Here is a 16,448-nt window from a genome sequence, read left to right on the forward strand (position 1 = left end):
GTCGAGGTGCCCTTGAGCAAGACTACGAACCCCTGAATGACTTGCCTGGTTGCCTCCATCATGCACGTGTGAATGAGTGAATGTAATGCACTTTGGTTAAAAGCGGACCATTAAATGGTTTGCATTTTTCATCTGCTTTTTAATCAGCTCTGTGTCCTTGACTCCTTGTACGGTATATGCTTATCGTGTGTGCATGTCTGAATTTGCATGCACACGCAGTACCGTTCCTATGAGAGCGAAATACTGATTGAGAGATAAACAATCTGAGAGAGCCTTGTTATCTGGAACACGTCCATCAGTCTAGCAAATCATCACAACAGCTAATTGATTAAATTCAACAGAATCAGATCTTTTTCACCGCATACAACAGCACAATGTAATTAACTAATTATCATCTTGCACCGTTTAATAAGTGTGCCCCAAGGATATACCTACCTTGAAAATACTCTCCCCAGACAGCTACACTATTTTCCATCATCATTGCTGAATTATAATTGATACAGTGATCAGACATGCAAATACAATATTCTACACCAGCAGCTCTGGCATTAGGCTTGAATATTTATGGAGGCATTTCCTGCAAATCATCTAACCAAGCTATAGTTTATTTTTGTCTCGCCGATATGTAAATTGAAGATCATGGTGAACACATTGAATACATGCAGAGAATCCTGGTCCATTTAACAGGCAACCGTTTTTAACATTTCACTTTACAATATGTCTCCTAGGCCAACAAGCTCAGAACCAAGACCCTGCGTAACACTCTCAACCCTGTCTGGAGTGAGACCCTGACCTACTATGGGATCACTGATGAGGATATGGTCCGCAAAACACTCAGGTACAGTGACACCCATTATGCATTTTAACTCCACTTATCAACATATTTGGTTACAGCCTTTACCACTATTTATAAGCAATACAGTGAATATATTATGCTTAGGGCCCAGGGAGGAACGGAAGGAAGGATTTAAACAAAATGACACCAAACCCCATTCATCCAGTAGGTACATAGTCTGGCAAAATTAACTGATATCATAAAATGAGTGTATGACAAAAGGGTTTTATTCAAAAACCTGGGCTGTTTCCGTTTACTAAATGTAATTCACAATATGTGTAGTGAAGGGCAAAGCCAAATGTGACTCTGTGATGCCCCATTGATCAGATAGCAGATGGGAAGCCCTGTGTCATCTACTCTCAAACTGAATTAGTACATTTGTTTGGACGGTTGCTGGTGAGATACATCTGTTTCCTTGACAACATCTGAGAGTCAGACAGCTACATGGAAAACAAACACTCCTCATTCTGAAATAAATGCTTCATTGTCTTTTCTGGTCATGTCAACCCAGTGGCTCAGTCATGACAATAGACCCAGAATGTGCTTCTCGTTTCGAACAAGGCCTTATCTCTGGTGATGAAATCAGGCAATGCAATTATGTGTCATTAGTTTGTTGGCAATGTATTCTAGTAACATATGGTGGGCTTTCTGCAGTCAATGGATATTAGTTTGTTGTGTCCACTCCATACAACCTGTTGGGAGACTGGAGGGACCAGCAATGCATGTCCTCTCATTATCATAGCTGTTTTATTAGTGGGATTATTAGCCGGCCATTTTATTTATTTTGTTTCACTGATTGTTTTATTAGAAAAAGTGTGTATATATATATATGCAAATGCTGGTAGAGTAACAAACATTAAACCCTGGTGTCCCTGTTTTGGGAAATCAGAAATAGTGGGGGGAAAAACACACAATACATTGTTGTGCTGTGAGCTTGTAGATCATCTATGTTGTATTATTTTCATCGTACAATTAAGAAAGAAAGTAATGTTGACATTATACTTTCTTTTTTAATTGTACGATGAAAATTACTTGTCATACAGTCGTTCTTCTGAATGGGACTAGTCTACGCTGCATCAAAACAATCTCGTCATTCCCCCAAGAGTTCTAGGCATGACACAGTAAGCTGTAAAACTTGAAACTGACGGAGGATGCATTAGCAACAGGCAAACAATGTCTGAAGTGCACATAATGTGCAGTGTAAAATAAACACACTGCATGACTGACTGCACTAAATAATGACACTAGGATGCTCCGCAGCCTCCGTTCACTATGGAATCTAGAGTAGACTACTGTTTCACAATGGTCTACACACAACCGGAGGTCCGGGCCCCCCTTGAGGGGAGAGGCTCGAAGCTGTATCTTTTTGGAAGTAGTCTAAATTTGACACGTGTTGCACCAAATCATAACATGCTTTCATCCACTTTCACCCTGTCATTCCTATTTTGGGCATGTCATTAGATTGCCGAATCTAGCGTGCGTGCTTGCCCACGCGTGGAGGGTTTCAGCTTTTGTAAGAAGGGGGGATCAAAGGCAAAACGCAAGGGTAACACTGGTCTAGAGACTATACACTGAGTCAACCCTGGGAGAGGGAATTATATTGATTTGACTGACGCTTATGTAAATTGCACACTAGCCTTGACCTGCGTACTGTACTGCTGTCTGTCTCCCTCTATTTCAGCAGAGGACCCATAAACTATGCAATATGATTTCATATCAAAGTAGAAAAGTGCACAGATCTGACAAAGAACTCCATATATGGGCATAAAAGGGACACAGATAATAACTGGGTTGGGCATCCATTTCCAACTTGCATCGTTCCAAGTAGGCCAGTGCCCAACAGGCAGCGCTCTAGTATATATATAAAATAAAATAAATGTCCAAGAAATACAGAAACCAGAAACGTTCCTTAACTTTATCTTTTCATGAATGTATCAAAACATTCCTATGATACCACACAACTCCTATTCACCAGATCTTGCGTAAGATTCCCATATCATCTTTTTCTGTTCCCAAAAAATGCAAGCTGAAAGAAAGGAGATTTGATGACAGACCAACCAAACAACCCTAATAATGTGTTGCATGATTTGAGGTTTTCACGTACATCTATTATCTAGCTGTGTGTGGCAGGTGCTCTCTCTCTCTCGCCTGCCTCTGCTGTACTGGCAGAGCTGCTGCTGCTGCGCGTGCGTGCGACATCGAAAATCAGGTAAACCACACGCTGTGTGTAAACGCCTACAGTACCACGAGGGCCCCATGTACGTATTCTCACCCCTGTGCTAAAGGCTAGGAGGGAGAGAGCATCAAAGATTTTTTACAGTTAATTAAAACAAAGTGAAGTTTTATTTATTTATTGCATTCTCTATAAAGCATAAACTGATCTGAAATTGCACAGTGGCATAGGCAGGGGCTAATGAAGCAGGTTTTTCAATCTTCCCAAATTGAAGTTCAGTCAGGACAACTCAAGAATGGATGGAATATATATTTATTGAATATAAGATGAGCAATATATTTATTATGGTTTGGCGATGTATTGGATCTGCTTTTTAGGTACTCAGATCAAGCGCATCAGTCCCGACCATAGGGACTCTGAATCCCCCGTACCTAAACAGTAGATCCAAAACGACAGGTGGTAGCTGGGGTGGAGGTGTGTGAGCAGCAGCTTTGTATACAGCAGCACGCTGATACAGCAGCACGCTGATACAGCAGCAGCAAGAAAGGAAGCAGGAGGAGAAATGCAAACCTCCAGTTAAAGTAGCCGGTATGAAGATGGAGTGAGTGTGTGATTGGCTGAGTGAATCATGTGAATGAGAGCGTGATGCTGAGGCGGCCCAATTAACGGCCGGGAAGCAACTGCACTGTGGTTCCCTGACTGAACTTGCTCTGCGCATGTCTACGACAAATGCTCATCTGTTCATTTGCATTTTTGGCTAATCTGAGGGTATCCGAACATCTGGCCTATTGAAAGAGCAGACTATGGGACGCTGGACTTCGAACAGAGAATGTAACAGACTAAAAGGTCTGGAATTACCTTTTGATCAGTCCTTTTTCTGAAAAAGATTATTTTCTATTGACTATTCATATGGTATGTACTACTTTTGATATTTTAATATGCCTTTCATTTCAAAGTGAAAGGTTTTATTTATTGCTATATTAATAATAATACCTTGTGTGCAGCTGAAATAGTGTAAGAGCCATTACGGCTGTGCTCATTGCTATGGCAGTGGATATCTGGAATACTGGATAACTTCCCCCAGCTGGATAGCTGAGAAGCATTTCAGCCGACTTACTTTAACGAGCCTCTGTACAATTTGTATTATGGGCCAAATGATAGCCAGCATGAGTTCCATCGCAGACAAGAGCCCCAGACTCTCCATAACCAGAGGGCACCCACAGAGCCCCACTGCCCCAGACTCTCCATAACCAGAGGGCACCCGCAGAGCCCCAGACTCTCCATAACCAGAGGGCACCCACAGAGCCCCACTGCCCCAGACTCTCCATAACCAGAGGGCACCCACAGAGCCCCACTGCCCCAGACTCTCCATAACCAGAGGGCACCCACAGAGCCCCAGACTCTCCATAACCAGAGGGCACCCACAGAGCCCCACTGCCCCAGACTCTCCATAACCAGAGGGCACCCACAGAGCCCCACTGCCCCAGACTCTCCATAACCAGAGGGCACCCACAGAGCCCCACTGCCCCAGACTCTCCATAACCAGAGGGCACCCACAGAGCCCCACTGCCCCAGACTCTCCATAACCAGAGGGCACCCACAGAGCCCCACTGCCCCAGACTCTCCATAACCAGAGGGCACCCACAGAGCCCCACTGCCCCAGACTCTCCATAACCAGAGGGCACCCACAGAGCCCCACTGCCCCAGACTCTCCATAACCAGAGGGCACCCACAGAGCCCCACTGCCCCAGACTCCCCATAACGAGAGGGCACCCACAGACTGCGTCAGCTTGCTGGCAAAAGTTGAAACCACCCGCATGTGGTTGCTTGATTAGCTGCTGTTAAGGGGGGCGTAAAAAGACCTTTTTTGAGGGGCGCTATAAACAGCTACAGTATAGTGTAGATTCTGTCTGAACACAAACATTAAATGCCATTGACAATGAATGGAGAATATACATCATGTGTCTGAGCAAATCGGCTAGGTATGACGGTGGCCACCCTTGGCCAATAAGGGACCACCATTCTTGATGATGATAATAGCACCCCTCACTTCACACAGGTGTGATTGTTATTCGCACAACCATGCACTCAGTGGCCCTAAGGTGTAAAAAGGTTACAGGCCATACTATCACAGACATTCAACTAGTGTATGAGCTTGAGACTTTGTTTGCTTGACTTTGTCTTCTGGACTAAGGTAATCGTTTTTTTGTGTCTTGGATTTTGTCCAGTGGGTCTCTCTCTATAGGTCGTCCTCAGACAAGTCCTCCATCGTCACTTCCAGTCTCAAGGACAAAATATATATTCACCAAGAATGTTCCCCCTGAGAAGAGCAACAGAGTGGGCACAATGCCATGCACAACCATTGTGGAAATGGGACAGTTTTTATTGCTGGACATCTCCAAGGACAGTATTATGTTTTGTCCGCAAGCAGATACTACAGTGAGACAGGGTCTAATAATTAGCCTGGCTTGGCCATACTAATATCACATTGCGTGGAGGGCAAATTTTGTCACCGGCAGATTCATGTCTGGCCACTGTGATCTAATACAAAACATACAGTAACCACTTCAGCCTTGTATACATTTCAGCCATTTGAAAATAGCAGATTTACAAGCTCGCAATCCGTCATGATGCGATTCATTGTGAGATTGTAAATCTGCTATTGAAGATATTTATGCATTGAAAACGTGAAATGAGACATTTCTGCATAATGTACAGTCTATTCTACTTTTGTAGAATACCAGTACTTTTATTCAAGTAAATTTAGATTTCCGGACGTGTACTTGTAACAGAGTGTTTCTATATTGCAGTATTGATACTTTTACTTAAGTAAAACATTTGAGTACTTTTTCCACCACTCACCATATCTACGGCTCATACTAGAGGGAATCCTCGCTTGGCCAGGCGAGATAATGGTCTTATGTCCTACCTATCACCAGGGTCTAGATAATGGTCTTATGTCCTACCTGTCACCAGGGTCTAGATAATGGTCTTATGTCCTACCTGTCACCAGGGTCTAGATAATGGTTTTATGTCCTACCTGTCACCAGGGTCTAGATAATGGTTTTATGTCCTACCTGTCACCAGGGTCTAGATAATGGTCTTATGTCCTACCTGTCACCAGGGTCTAGATAATGGTCTTATGTCCTACCTGTCACCAGGGTCTAGATAATGGTCTTATGTCCTACCTGTCACCAGGGTCTAGATAATGGTCTTATGTCCTACCTGTCACCAGGGTCTAGATAATGGTCTTATGTCCTACCTGTCACCAGGGTCTATGGTCTTATGTCCTACCTGTCACCAGGGTCTAGATTTCTCAGTGGAACAGAGAAATCTCAAGCCACTGCAGATGTATTAGTTATATTGTAATGTAATAACATACAGAGGACTTAAAATAGCATTTGATTAATTTAAATGAGTTCCAGATTGCAGACGATACCTAATGCAGTGATGATACCTAAAGCAAATATATTTTCAGAGTGTAAAAAGACTATCAGCTTTTCATTCTTGTGACAGGAAAATAATTAACACCACAGTAACCTTATGAACCCATTATGTGAGTCAAGTAATTAAAATGCTGAGGGTGTTTACATACATGGACCATATATACAGATGCTCTTTTGTTAATCAATTTTGGGCGGAAACCATTTTTGGTGTTTTAAGCATTATGTAATAATTTAGCTATTGAAAAATAGCAGATCTACAATCTCATAGTGCGCCACCGAGTGGCGCGCTACGAGCTTGTAGTTCTGCTATTTTTGAAAAATCGTGAAAATGTGGTGCAAATCCGGACAGAAAACTGTAAGGATTTAGAAGACATTTTATAAATTTCGACGTCAGGCCTAAATGGGTTAAACACCATGGACTGGACTCTGAACAGTACACATGATTGGCACGGTGACAACACTCCACTTCACGTCGTGCCTAAAGCTGCAACACAGCCATGCAATGAACTCATTCAATGCCAAACTAAATAATCATTTAATTCTCTCAGTGCCAATGAGTTATCACAGAATATTTATATCCACTACAATTGATTCCCCGACCGTTGATATTGATAATTAGTTACAGCTCCTTTATGACGACCAGGCAGACGTCTGTTTCTAGCAGAGCTCCAAAGTGCGTGTGAAAACGAGCTGTAGAACTGAAGCAGACCCCCCCCCCTTGTTTGGCAGTCACCCTCTTTCCATATATGGCTGAGGGTTAAACAGTGACAAAAAGGTTAACTAAGAGCACCATCTAGTGGCAAACCTCTGAAAATGTACATGACGTACAATTCGTCATTAGGCACCCTGGACATCAGAGCCGCATAGCGTATGACGGATTTGTACGGCATTGGCACTTAACCATGAAAAAGCATGCTTGTGTTATTGGCTTTCTTATACATCTCACTGGTTTGACATGGATAGCTACTACTGTACCATTCACCATCATATCTTTACACTTTAGTGGCCTCATAGTGGTGTCTTATAAGACGCCGCTTCACATTTTGCCATACAACTCTTCAACCATAGGTCGTATGAAAACAAATACAAAAAACTCCATGGCTTTGATCATAATGCAACATCTCATATAGCCATGCACACTTTTTTGCTACTACTAATTTTTATTTTCATCAGGATGCTGAATGAAAATGAATTCTGAATTCTAGCTTTTGTCCAAAGCTCACGTAAATCATTACACACTTTGGAGTAATGTGATCAAGATGTGATCAAGATGTTCATATTCCATTCCAATTGGCTACGATTGGTTTAAAAAAAAAATGCTGGAAAATGAATGCCATTATATCATGAATGCATCCAATTACCGGTATCCCCAAAATGGAATTGCACGTTGAGGGCCCTTTAAAAAGTGCACATCCGAAAAGAAAAGTAGCACCGTCTGTCGTACAAATTCTATTTCCCCTCACAGCTTCCTCATGTCCTGACGGCTGCACCCCATGACTGACACAGCCCTGGGTACAGTGGGTAGGCAACTGAACCCGGCCTGGCAAAGACCTGCGCTCTGAGGAGCACGCAAAGATAAAATTGTCATTGACTCAGCTCATGCCACGAATAGCTGCACTCAGTAGGCCACTGTATGTGTGTTGCCAATCATTTTTAGCTATCATGGTATCTTTTTCGGCAATTTAGGGTTGAAGACTGGTTCTTGTGTACTGCTGTTCATACAAAAACTTAATCTGGCCATATTCTGTCTTGTGTACTGTCCCTTTCAGGATTTCGGTGTGTGATGAAGACAAATTTCGCCACAATGAGTTCATTGGGGAAACACGAATTCCCCTCAAGAAGCTCAAACCCAACCAAACAAAGAACTTCTACAACTGCCTGGAGAAACAGCTACCTGTAAGTGTGCTGCATGCCAGCATCAGTATTATTCCTTTCTGTTACTGGAATAAAACAACTGTAGTTTCTCAACACAACTTTATTGTCGGCACTCCGCCATTCCCAACTGCACAACACACACAGTGTCACAACATCGGGTTTATCTCTCCCGGTCTCCCCTTAAAGTCACAGTGCATCACATCACACACTGGAAATAGTCAATAGGGAATTACATTGACTTAAACACACTGTCTCAATAATTAAAACTAAACAAAAATGTACAGCAACATACAGCAACGTACAGCTTGTGACAAAGTTTTTTTCCTTTCCCTTTTTTTTCTTTGTTATAGGCAATGTCCTTTCTATGTTCCCTTTTGTTACAGACAATGTCCTTTCAATGTCACAATCCTAAGTACTTTCAGTAAGTTGCCACTGTCCTTCACTAAGGGCCTTCAGTAACTGAAGAGGAGAAGCCCCCTTTTTTATAAGGCAGTCCGCAAGTTGTTCTTTTGTACCTTTTTGGTGTGGATGAGCTCTTTGATGCTGCCGATTTATTATTATGTATAAATAAAATACTATAACCTAGATGTCGCAGCACCTTCTGTAGCACACACAGTCTTGGGGTCCGCTATGGGGCTAACTGTGGCTCAGCTTTTCTCAGATATAATTGGGGCTCAGAGGACAAAAGGATGGAAATTAGTGCCTTAAGGTGCATTATTAACATGTTCTGTTACACATGGCTGCATGCTGGTCCATACCAGTAGATCTTTATGTAAAGAAGCCCCAAATTGGTACACATGTAAATTACATCCTACTCATTGCTGCTACAATATAACAACAGTGTGTGTGTGTGTGTGTGTGTGTGTGTGTGTGTGTGTGTGTGTGTGTGTGTGTGTGTGTGTGTGTGTGTGTGTGTGCTGTGTCAATGAAAAGCAATGTATATTGTATAGCACAGAATCTTGATCTATAACAAATATATTACTGTAGCCTACTTTGGTAAAACTTTCCTTAGTCTATGAAGGAAACAATGAAGGAAACAATTCAGGCTCAAGGAATAGAAAAGGCCAGGCCCAGTCCTAACAATAGCCCTGAATGTACTGGCAGATTTTACCCAGCCCACCAGTTACCATTAACACAAAGAACGGAGTCATCATTATGTGTAATTGCTTAGACTACAAGGTCTTTTAAAAAAAATGAATTTTAATCTCAATAAGATTTCTTGGTGTTAAACAAAATAATTAAACTAGAGATATAAAACTGTGAAACTTTTTAGGTGTTTATCTCCTGGGGAATCAGGGACGTCTCACTGCCTTCACTTGCTCAATAACAATTGAATAGGCAACGTTCAGTTATTATGCTGGCAAATGGAACCAACGCCATTATGTACAACAAGCAAGGTCAACAAGTGACCACTCATCACCTACACTTCATTACTGGAAATTGGCTCAGAGTGAACTTCTCCTACAGTAGATCACACATGAAGTAATTTGACCTCAATCGGAAATTAATCTGCATCTCAAAAGAACTAAAGTTTCAATTCTCAGTTTAATAGTAATCTGAGTAAGTCATTGACTTACTCGAAACCCTTAAACCTAACCCTAACTCTATCGATAAACTGGCTTCTACTACAACAACACAGGAAGCAATACACATGGCAGGCCAATGCAAAGAGGTGAGCCACACTCCAACATAATGACATGTAGGCCCACGCGGTCGGTATAGACGATGCACAATTTTGCTATTCGACATCACAGCTCTTGGAGTATGCAGTAGTCTCATAATATTGCTATGTCATATACGATATACCGATTATACACAGGCAGATAACCATTTAGAAACATGTACATTTTGTCATAACTCACCATTAGTGGGAGCCCTGGCCTTCTCATGGCCCGGTGGCATACTGTATGACCCGCAGCCTGCCATGGGCCTGGGGAGCAGGTCTTGTCTTGTAATGATTTACTGAAGAAAAGGAGAAAGAAATTCCGTACGCATCACCACATATTCTCATATTTCGCAGATCAAGTGAATATTTTAAGAAACATTGGCACAACATGATTCCAGGTCCTGAATTGGCACCTATATTTTAAGATTCTCCTTTGTTATATTTTAGATTTGGACAGATAATTTGGTCCAACACTGGCTTTCAGTTCCAGAACACTGCGACACAGAGTCAGACACTTAATTCCCCTACCAAATGGGAACTCTTGCAGTGATATGCAGTGCACCAACACATCTAAAACTACCTTTGTTTTAGCCACCAACATACAGGGTAAAGTTCACTATTAAAAGTATAATTACTTGTGCATCTAACCATATATTTAATATTGTTCCTGTGGACCGGTGTGTTATAGGCAAAATGTCTAGACAAATTAAGCAGAAGATCAGGGAAATTTTACATGTTGTCCCTGTGGACTTACGTATGTACAGTAGGCGAAACGTTGAGACAAGTGGAGGATCAGTGAACATAAGTTCAATCATCACAAATGATGAGGGTTATCTCTTTGCACTTCATTTTAATGTTCATTTTAACCTTATTTCTACATTTTGCTTCACTGATACAGAAAAGGTTGTCCGGCCCAACAGAGGATCTTCTGCGTAATCCCTCTTTGACTGCCAATATTGATTCAGTATGTATATCACCAACTCAGACTGTTGAACTGATGCAGCTGGATGTTTATTTTGAAATCCCCAAAATTCACTTCCCAAAAAACAGGAAGCTAAATTGCCTAAAGCTAATGTGACCATCGTAACTTTAAACTCAGAGTGATTTTTTAACGAGCTCCTAACAGCGACATTCTGTTCAATCACCTCAATCTGAGGCTCAATTCAGAGAAAAACGCAGTCTAAGATCACGCTTATAATGGAAGGGGGGGACCACAGCACAAGCGAGTGTTGCCTACCAAAGGGGAAGCTACTATATACGGTAGATATAAGAGAGACTATTCTGAATCAACAAAAACCCAAACTTTTGTCTATTGCGGCACGATGAGCTGGTAGATCGGCTATTTTTTAAATATTTGAATAGGCCCTACTGTATATTAAAGCAAACATTTTAACTCAAACCTTTGCTTCTGGGGGTCCTCGGCACAAAATATATTTAGATGGGGGTCCATGGCCAAACTAATATAATGTTGAAAAGGTTTGAGAAAACTGTTGAGAAGACATTGTAGAATCTCAGGTCTTAATGGGTTGAGCAATGTGAATCCTACTGTACATACACACATACCTCTCACCTCTAAGGGTGAACAATTACTCATGAGATGTTGTTATGTAATTATAGGTTGGCTATTCCCCTGATGTTGCCCTTTGTCCTGATCCTCTGTCAGGCTGCATTATGCAGATCGATTTCTGATTGAGGTCAAATGACTTCCTGTGATGTATATTAAGTGTGTTCCTATTGCCACTAATTAATTGTATGTGACCGTTGACCCTGCCTTTTGTACATAATGATGCTTCCTTTAATCAGCGAGATTTGCCTGAAAAAGGTCCGAGACTAGGTGCTGCAGATCTGTATGCGTCTAGCCTCGGTACCCAGGCTTTTATTTTAGTTCGCTACGGCTGGGGGAACGCAAGACATTTCCTGGTCTAGGAGAGGGAGTGAACTACAGTGCAGAGGGGCGTCGCTCTCAATATAGTGACTTCAGTGGGGAAGGGGAGGGGCGGAGGGGGGCTCTGATCAGTGAACCAATATTTCTCCAGTGCTTGCTCCAACAGACTTTTGATGACCATGCAGGGCTTCAATCAAAAATATGTATTTAGCTATAACAGAATTTTGTGGATTTTAAATAGGAATACACACACACACAATTTGAGTCCAACATAAGCAGGAATTAAGTGAATATGATGTGTTTAAGGGTGGGGAGTGCAAGCATCATTGAATAAATATACCCTTGTCAAGTAAGCAAGATTTAAGCTGCGATAGAAAATGGAAATCTGTTGTTGACTCATCCCAAACCCCACACACCAATCAGCAAATACTGTACACTTCAACTTCATCCACATAAGAAAATGTTACATTATGAAACAAAAATACAGTACCTTGTTCTATAATTATTACAATTTATTGTCTCCACCAGGCCGAAGGCATGGGGAGAGAGTATGTTTTGCACTACGTCCGTCCGTGTGTCCGTGTACAGCTAATCTCCGGCAACCTCTGCGCCAAATTTTCTAGAACGGCCTTTTATAGTGCCACCGACTTTTGTAAAACACATTTTTTAACCGTCCAATATTTCATATTCCATCCTAATTGGCTAACATTGGCTTTCAAAGTTTGCAGGATTGGCCCGTTTTGAACAAAAAGCCTCAAATCAAGAACGCAGCATCCGTGAAATTTTCAGACATTCCTACAGGCTGAGGAATATATCCTACCCTTTTCACATTGGCATGTTATAGCGCCACCAACAGGTGGATTTTTGCAAAACACATTTTCGGAACAAAATGCCTCAAATCATCCAATTGCCATCGAAGGTGTAAGAGGAAATGGCACCCTTTTCACATTGGCTTATTATAGCGCCACCAGGAGGCCACAACCTGACCTGGCCTGGTGGAGACCTGTGCCCCAAGGGGCACTTTTTCTAGTTGCTACTAAAGTAGTCCATAGCCGGGGGTGTGCACATGCAAAGTATGCCGACTTTGGGGTAATGCACTGTGTGTATATGCTGATACTGTTATGTACATGGAATGCATTGCATTTTTATTGCTGAACACAACCCTAAACAAAGTAGTAGTAGCAAACAACTATTAGGACACCATTCAGGTGAATGAAGAAAGCTTAGATGGTAATTGGTCATTGCAGCCAAGCTTTCATATTTAAATTGTAAGAGAGAGCAATATGGCTATATGTTTTTGAGGCAGGTCTCCACGGACCCCCAGAGATGCAGAATGTTTGCTGCCCTGAATGCTGCCAAACTGCCAAATGTTAGCTCTCCAGTGGCATCCATTTACCTAGAGATAATGAATCACTTATTAAGGGTTCTTCTAGCGTGGAAACCAGATGAATTTGCCACAGGGCACTCCTCAGTTTGAATTACATTTCGCTCACCACAGAGTTGTGGTTCAGGGGTAGAGTGAACGGATGGGAACCGCAAGGTTCCCAGTTTGAACCCGGGCTCCCCTAGCCCCTCTCGGAACCCCCTGGGTCAGCCCAATCCGAACCGAACCGGGCTGACCCGTAGGGTTCCTGGTCACGCTAAGATTTTTCAATGCGATTGTTGGGACGCGGATATACACAAACTCATAGTTTAGTCGATCGGCGCGGTATTACGACGCTTTTTATTGTGTTTGTTTACGGATGTGCGAACTATAAGTACCTTACATACCTCTGATAAAATCTCCTGTGTCGCGGAAGCCGTTAAGTATTTTTAATCCATGTTTGATTAAAAATGTCGCTTTGATTTCTTCTTGTTTATTTACCGTTTATTGTACCGCCTCCCGATGTGCGGTTGGCTTTGCGGGCTATGTCCCTGCCTTTGATCTGCTCCGTCATAGCTGTAGCACCACTAGCTAGCCAGATAGGCGGTACAATGAGGTGTCAATAAACAAGGTAGGAAGAAGCGACATTTTTAATCAATCATGGATTAAAAATACTTAACGGCTTCCGCGACACAGGAGATGTGTCGGTATGGTATGTAAGGTACTTATAGTTCGCACATTCGTAAGTCAATACATGAATAACCATGGTAAAAGCGCGCAGAAGTCCGTATCATGGCGTGTTTACATTGTATTTGTTTGTGCGTAACTGGCGACAGCCCCACGTGAAGCAGGACCCAATGCAGTAAAGTCATAAAAGTGTCAGAAACTTTACTACATTCGGGTTCTGCTTGCGGGGCTAGGGCTCCCCCAGAGTTGGTGTCGAAGTGTCCTTGAGCAAGACTCTGAACCCCTAATTGCTCCCGATGTGCAGGTTGGTGCCTTGCATGGTTTTCTCCGGCATCGGTGTGTAAATGTGTGTGTGAATGGGTGAATGTAATGCACAATCTCTGTAAATAAAGCGCTATATAAATGTACCATTTACCAATCAGAGCTCACTATTCAAAGTGAGACTTTGTTGCGGTGTGACGTTGGAATTAGTTTGTAACTTCAACAGGGGGTCCGGGACCCCCTAGGGAGTCCTCTGAGTTACTACAGGGGGGCCTCCAAATCAAATTAAACTTTATTTATATAGTTTAGTTTGGTTTGTTCTGCTAACATGGAATACACATTATTGGCTCTGGTTTCCTCCCAACTCGGGACTGCTGGCCACATTGCTCACAACAAACTCACAACGCCTTGGGCTGTATGTGATTAATAATTTTGTTTGCAGGGATGCCACTGTGCTCTGACCACCTGGTGCATTTTCCTACATGTCCATAAACGTGTTTTCCCTAGCAAGTTGCAACTGTCTCTGATCTACAGTATCCCCCGTCTTGCCCTTAGTTGAAAGGATGTTTAACAATCTGTATCATTATATAATTTCAGTGCACCTGAAATCGAGAAATCCCCTGAAAATCAATTTAGGGGCAAAAAAAGCTTTACACTAATTTCTAAGCCTAGCACTTTGCATTAGCAGCCAAATTGTCTGCTGATCTGTTAACATGGAATAGACATTATTGGCTCTGGTTTCTCCCAACTAGGACAGCTTGCCAGATTGCTCAGAGGAACTCATTACCTCTCCCATGGATTGAATCAAAATACAATCTCACGACTCAAACAGTGTGACCCCACACTACTAGTTGCGTTTCCTAAACAATTAACACAATATGTGAATTAAATTATGATGTTTTCGTGATATTGTTCCTGCCGTTACATACTGCCAATCATGTGAAGAAATCACAGACTGAGGCTTTAATGTTTGCTTTTATATGAAATATCCGAGACGATTAGGGTTTAATGGAAGATTTTCCTGCAAATAATGCTAGTTCAACCACTTGAAATGCTCTAATATTAAAATAAACAAAAGTAGCCTATTCTGCAAGCTCTCAATGCGTCGCAGACACATTGAGAGCTTGTAGAATAGGCTAATTTGGCTTATTCGCTTATGCTTAAATAGAGGAAATGCTGGCATCTCCAGAATCCAAATAACTGAAATCACTTATTTTTTGTTTATTTCCAGATTAGCATGGATTATGAATATCAGTCCTTCTGTGATATTAGTCATTGCAGGGCCTGCATTACAGTGGGTTTTTGGGGGGCCCAAGCAAAAAGGTTTAAGAGACCCTCTTTGTAAACAGCAAAAAACAGAAGTAAAACAGAGATGTTAACTGGCCAACACTTACCAGCAGTGTCTTTACCAACAGCATGATCATCGTGCCCCCGGTATCAGCCGATTGTGTCTATGGAAATAGACCCAGTGAAGTTATTTTTAGTGAAGTGTAAAGTGAAAACAGAAGTCACTTGTATATAGACTATAGAGCCCTCAGGGAAACTGGTCAACCAAGTAGGCTATATGGTTTGGTAAAGTTAAAGGACTACAAAGAATATGATGTAGCCTAGGCCTGTACCGGATATAACAATAGACATTTTGATGGGTAACATGAAGGTATGGTAATTGATATTTTTGGGTTAAAACTAAAAAGTTTTTTTTTTGTTAAAAGGTATAAGCTCTACATTCACTTAGTAATCATTGCTTGTCGCTCCATCTCTTTAATGAACAGAAAACACATTTTCAGGGGGGTTGCCAATTTCATCCAAATCAGGAGCAAGTACTCAACTTAAAATGCATAGTGTTCCAGTTTCAATTTTGTCTGCTCATGTCTTTGTGTCATCACTTCCAATTTCACGTGTTTATATTCTGCATCCTGATTGCATACGGGTATACCAATTCTATTCAATTTTATTAAAGTGTCAAATAACAAGTCTCAATACCAACCTGAGAATAGTCTTTTCTGTTTAGCATCGCAGTACTATCAGAATATAGAGCTATTTACCACTTATTTCATGCAAAAAAAGTAAAAAACACTTTCTGCATCAGGGGCTTCCGTGTGCCAGCATAAAGCCAGGAGCTGTCCATGGTGACACACATAATCTGTAGCGGAAGATGTGCTGGCATCAAAATATAGATTATAAATACAAAAGTAAAGTACTAAAACATTTGAAAATAGCACATCTACAAGCTCACATGTTGCCTATTTTCAAATAG

At 41.8% G+C, this 16,448-nt stretch overlaps 1 protein-coding gene across 1 annotated transcript in view; it reads left to right on the top strand.

Annotated features, from left to right (window-relative positions):
* doc2b (double C2-like domains, beta) overlaps positions 1 to 16,448 on the top strand; it is a 105,427-nt gene that overhangs the window by 77,817 nt on the left and 11,162 nt on the right. Inside the window, exons 4-5 of the mRNA XM_080780049.1 lie at positions 729 to 838; positions 8,224 to 8,350. Coding sequence (XP_080636175.1) covers positions 729 to 838; positions 8,224 to 8,350 — 237 coding nt within the window. The remainder of the gene's footprint in view (positions 1 to 728; positions 839 to 8,223; positions 8,351 to 16,448) is intronic.

Source organism: Protomyctophum bolini (assembly GCF_963924005.1).
Source record: "Protomyctophum bolini genome assembly, chromosome: 13".
NCBI lineage: Eukaryota > Metazoa > Chordata > Actinopteri > Myctophiformes > Myctophidae > Protomyctophum > Protomyctophum bolini.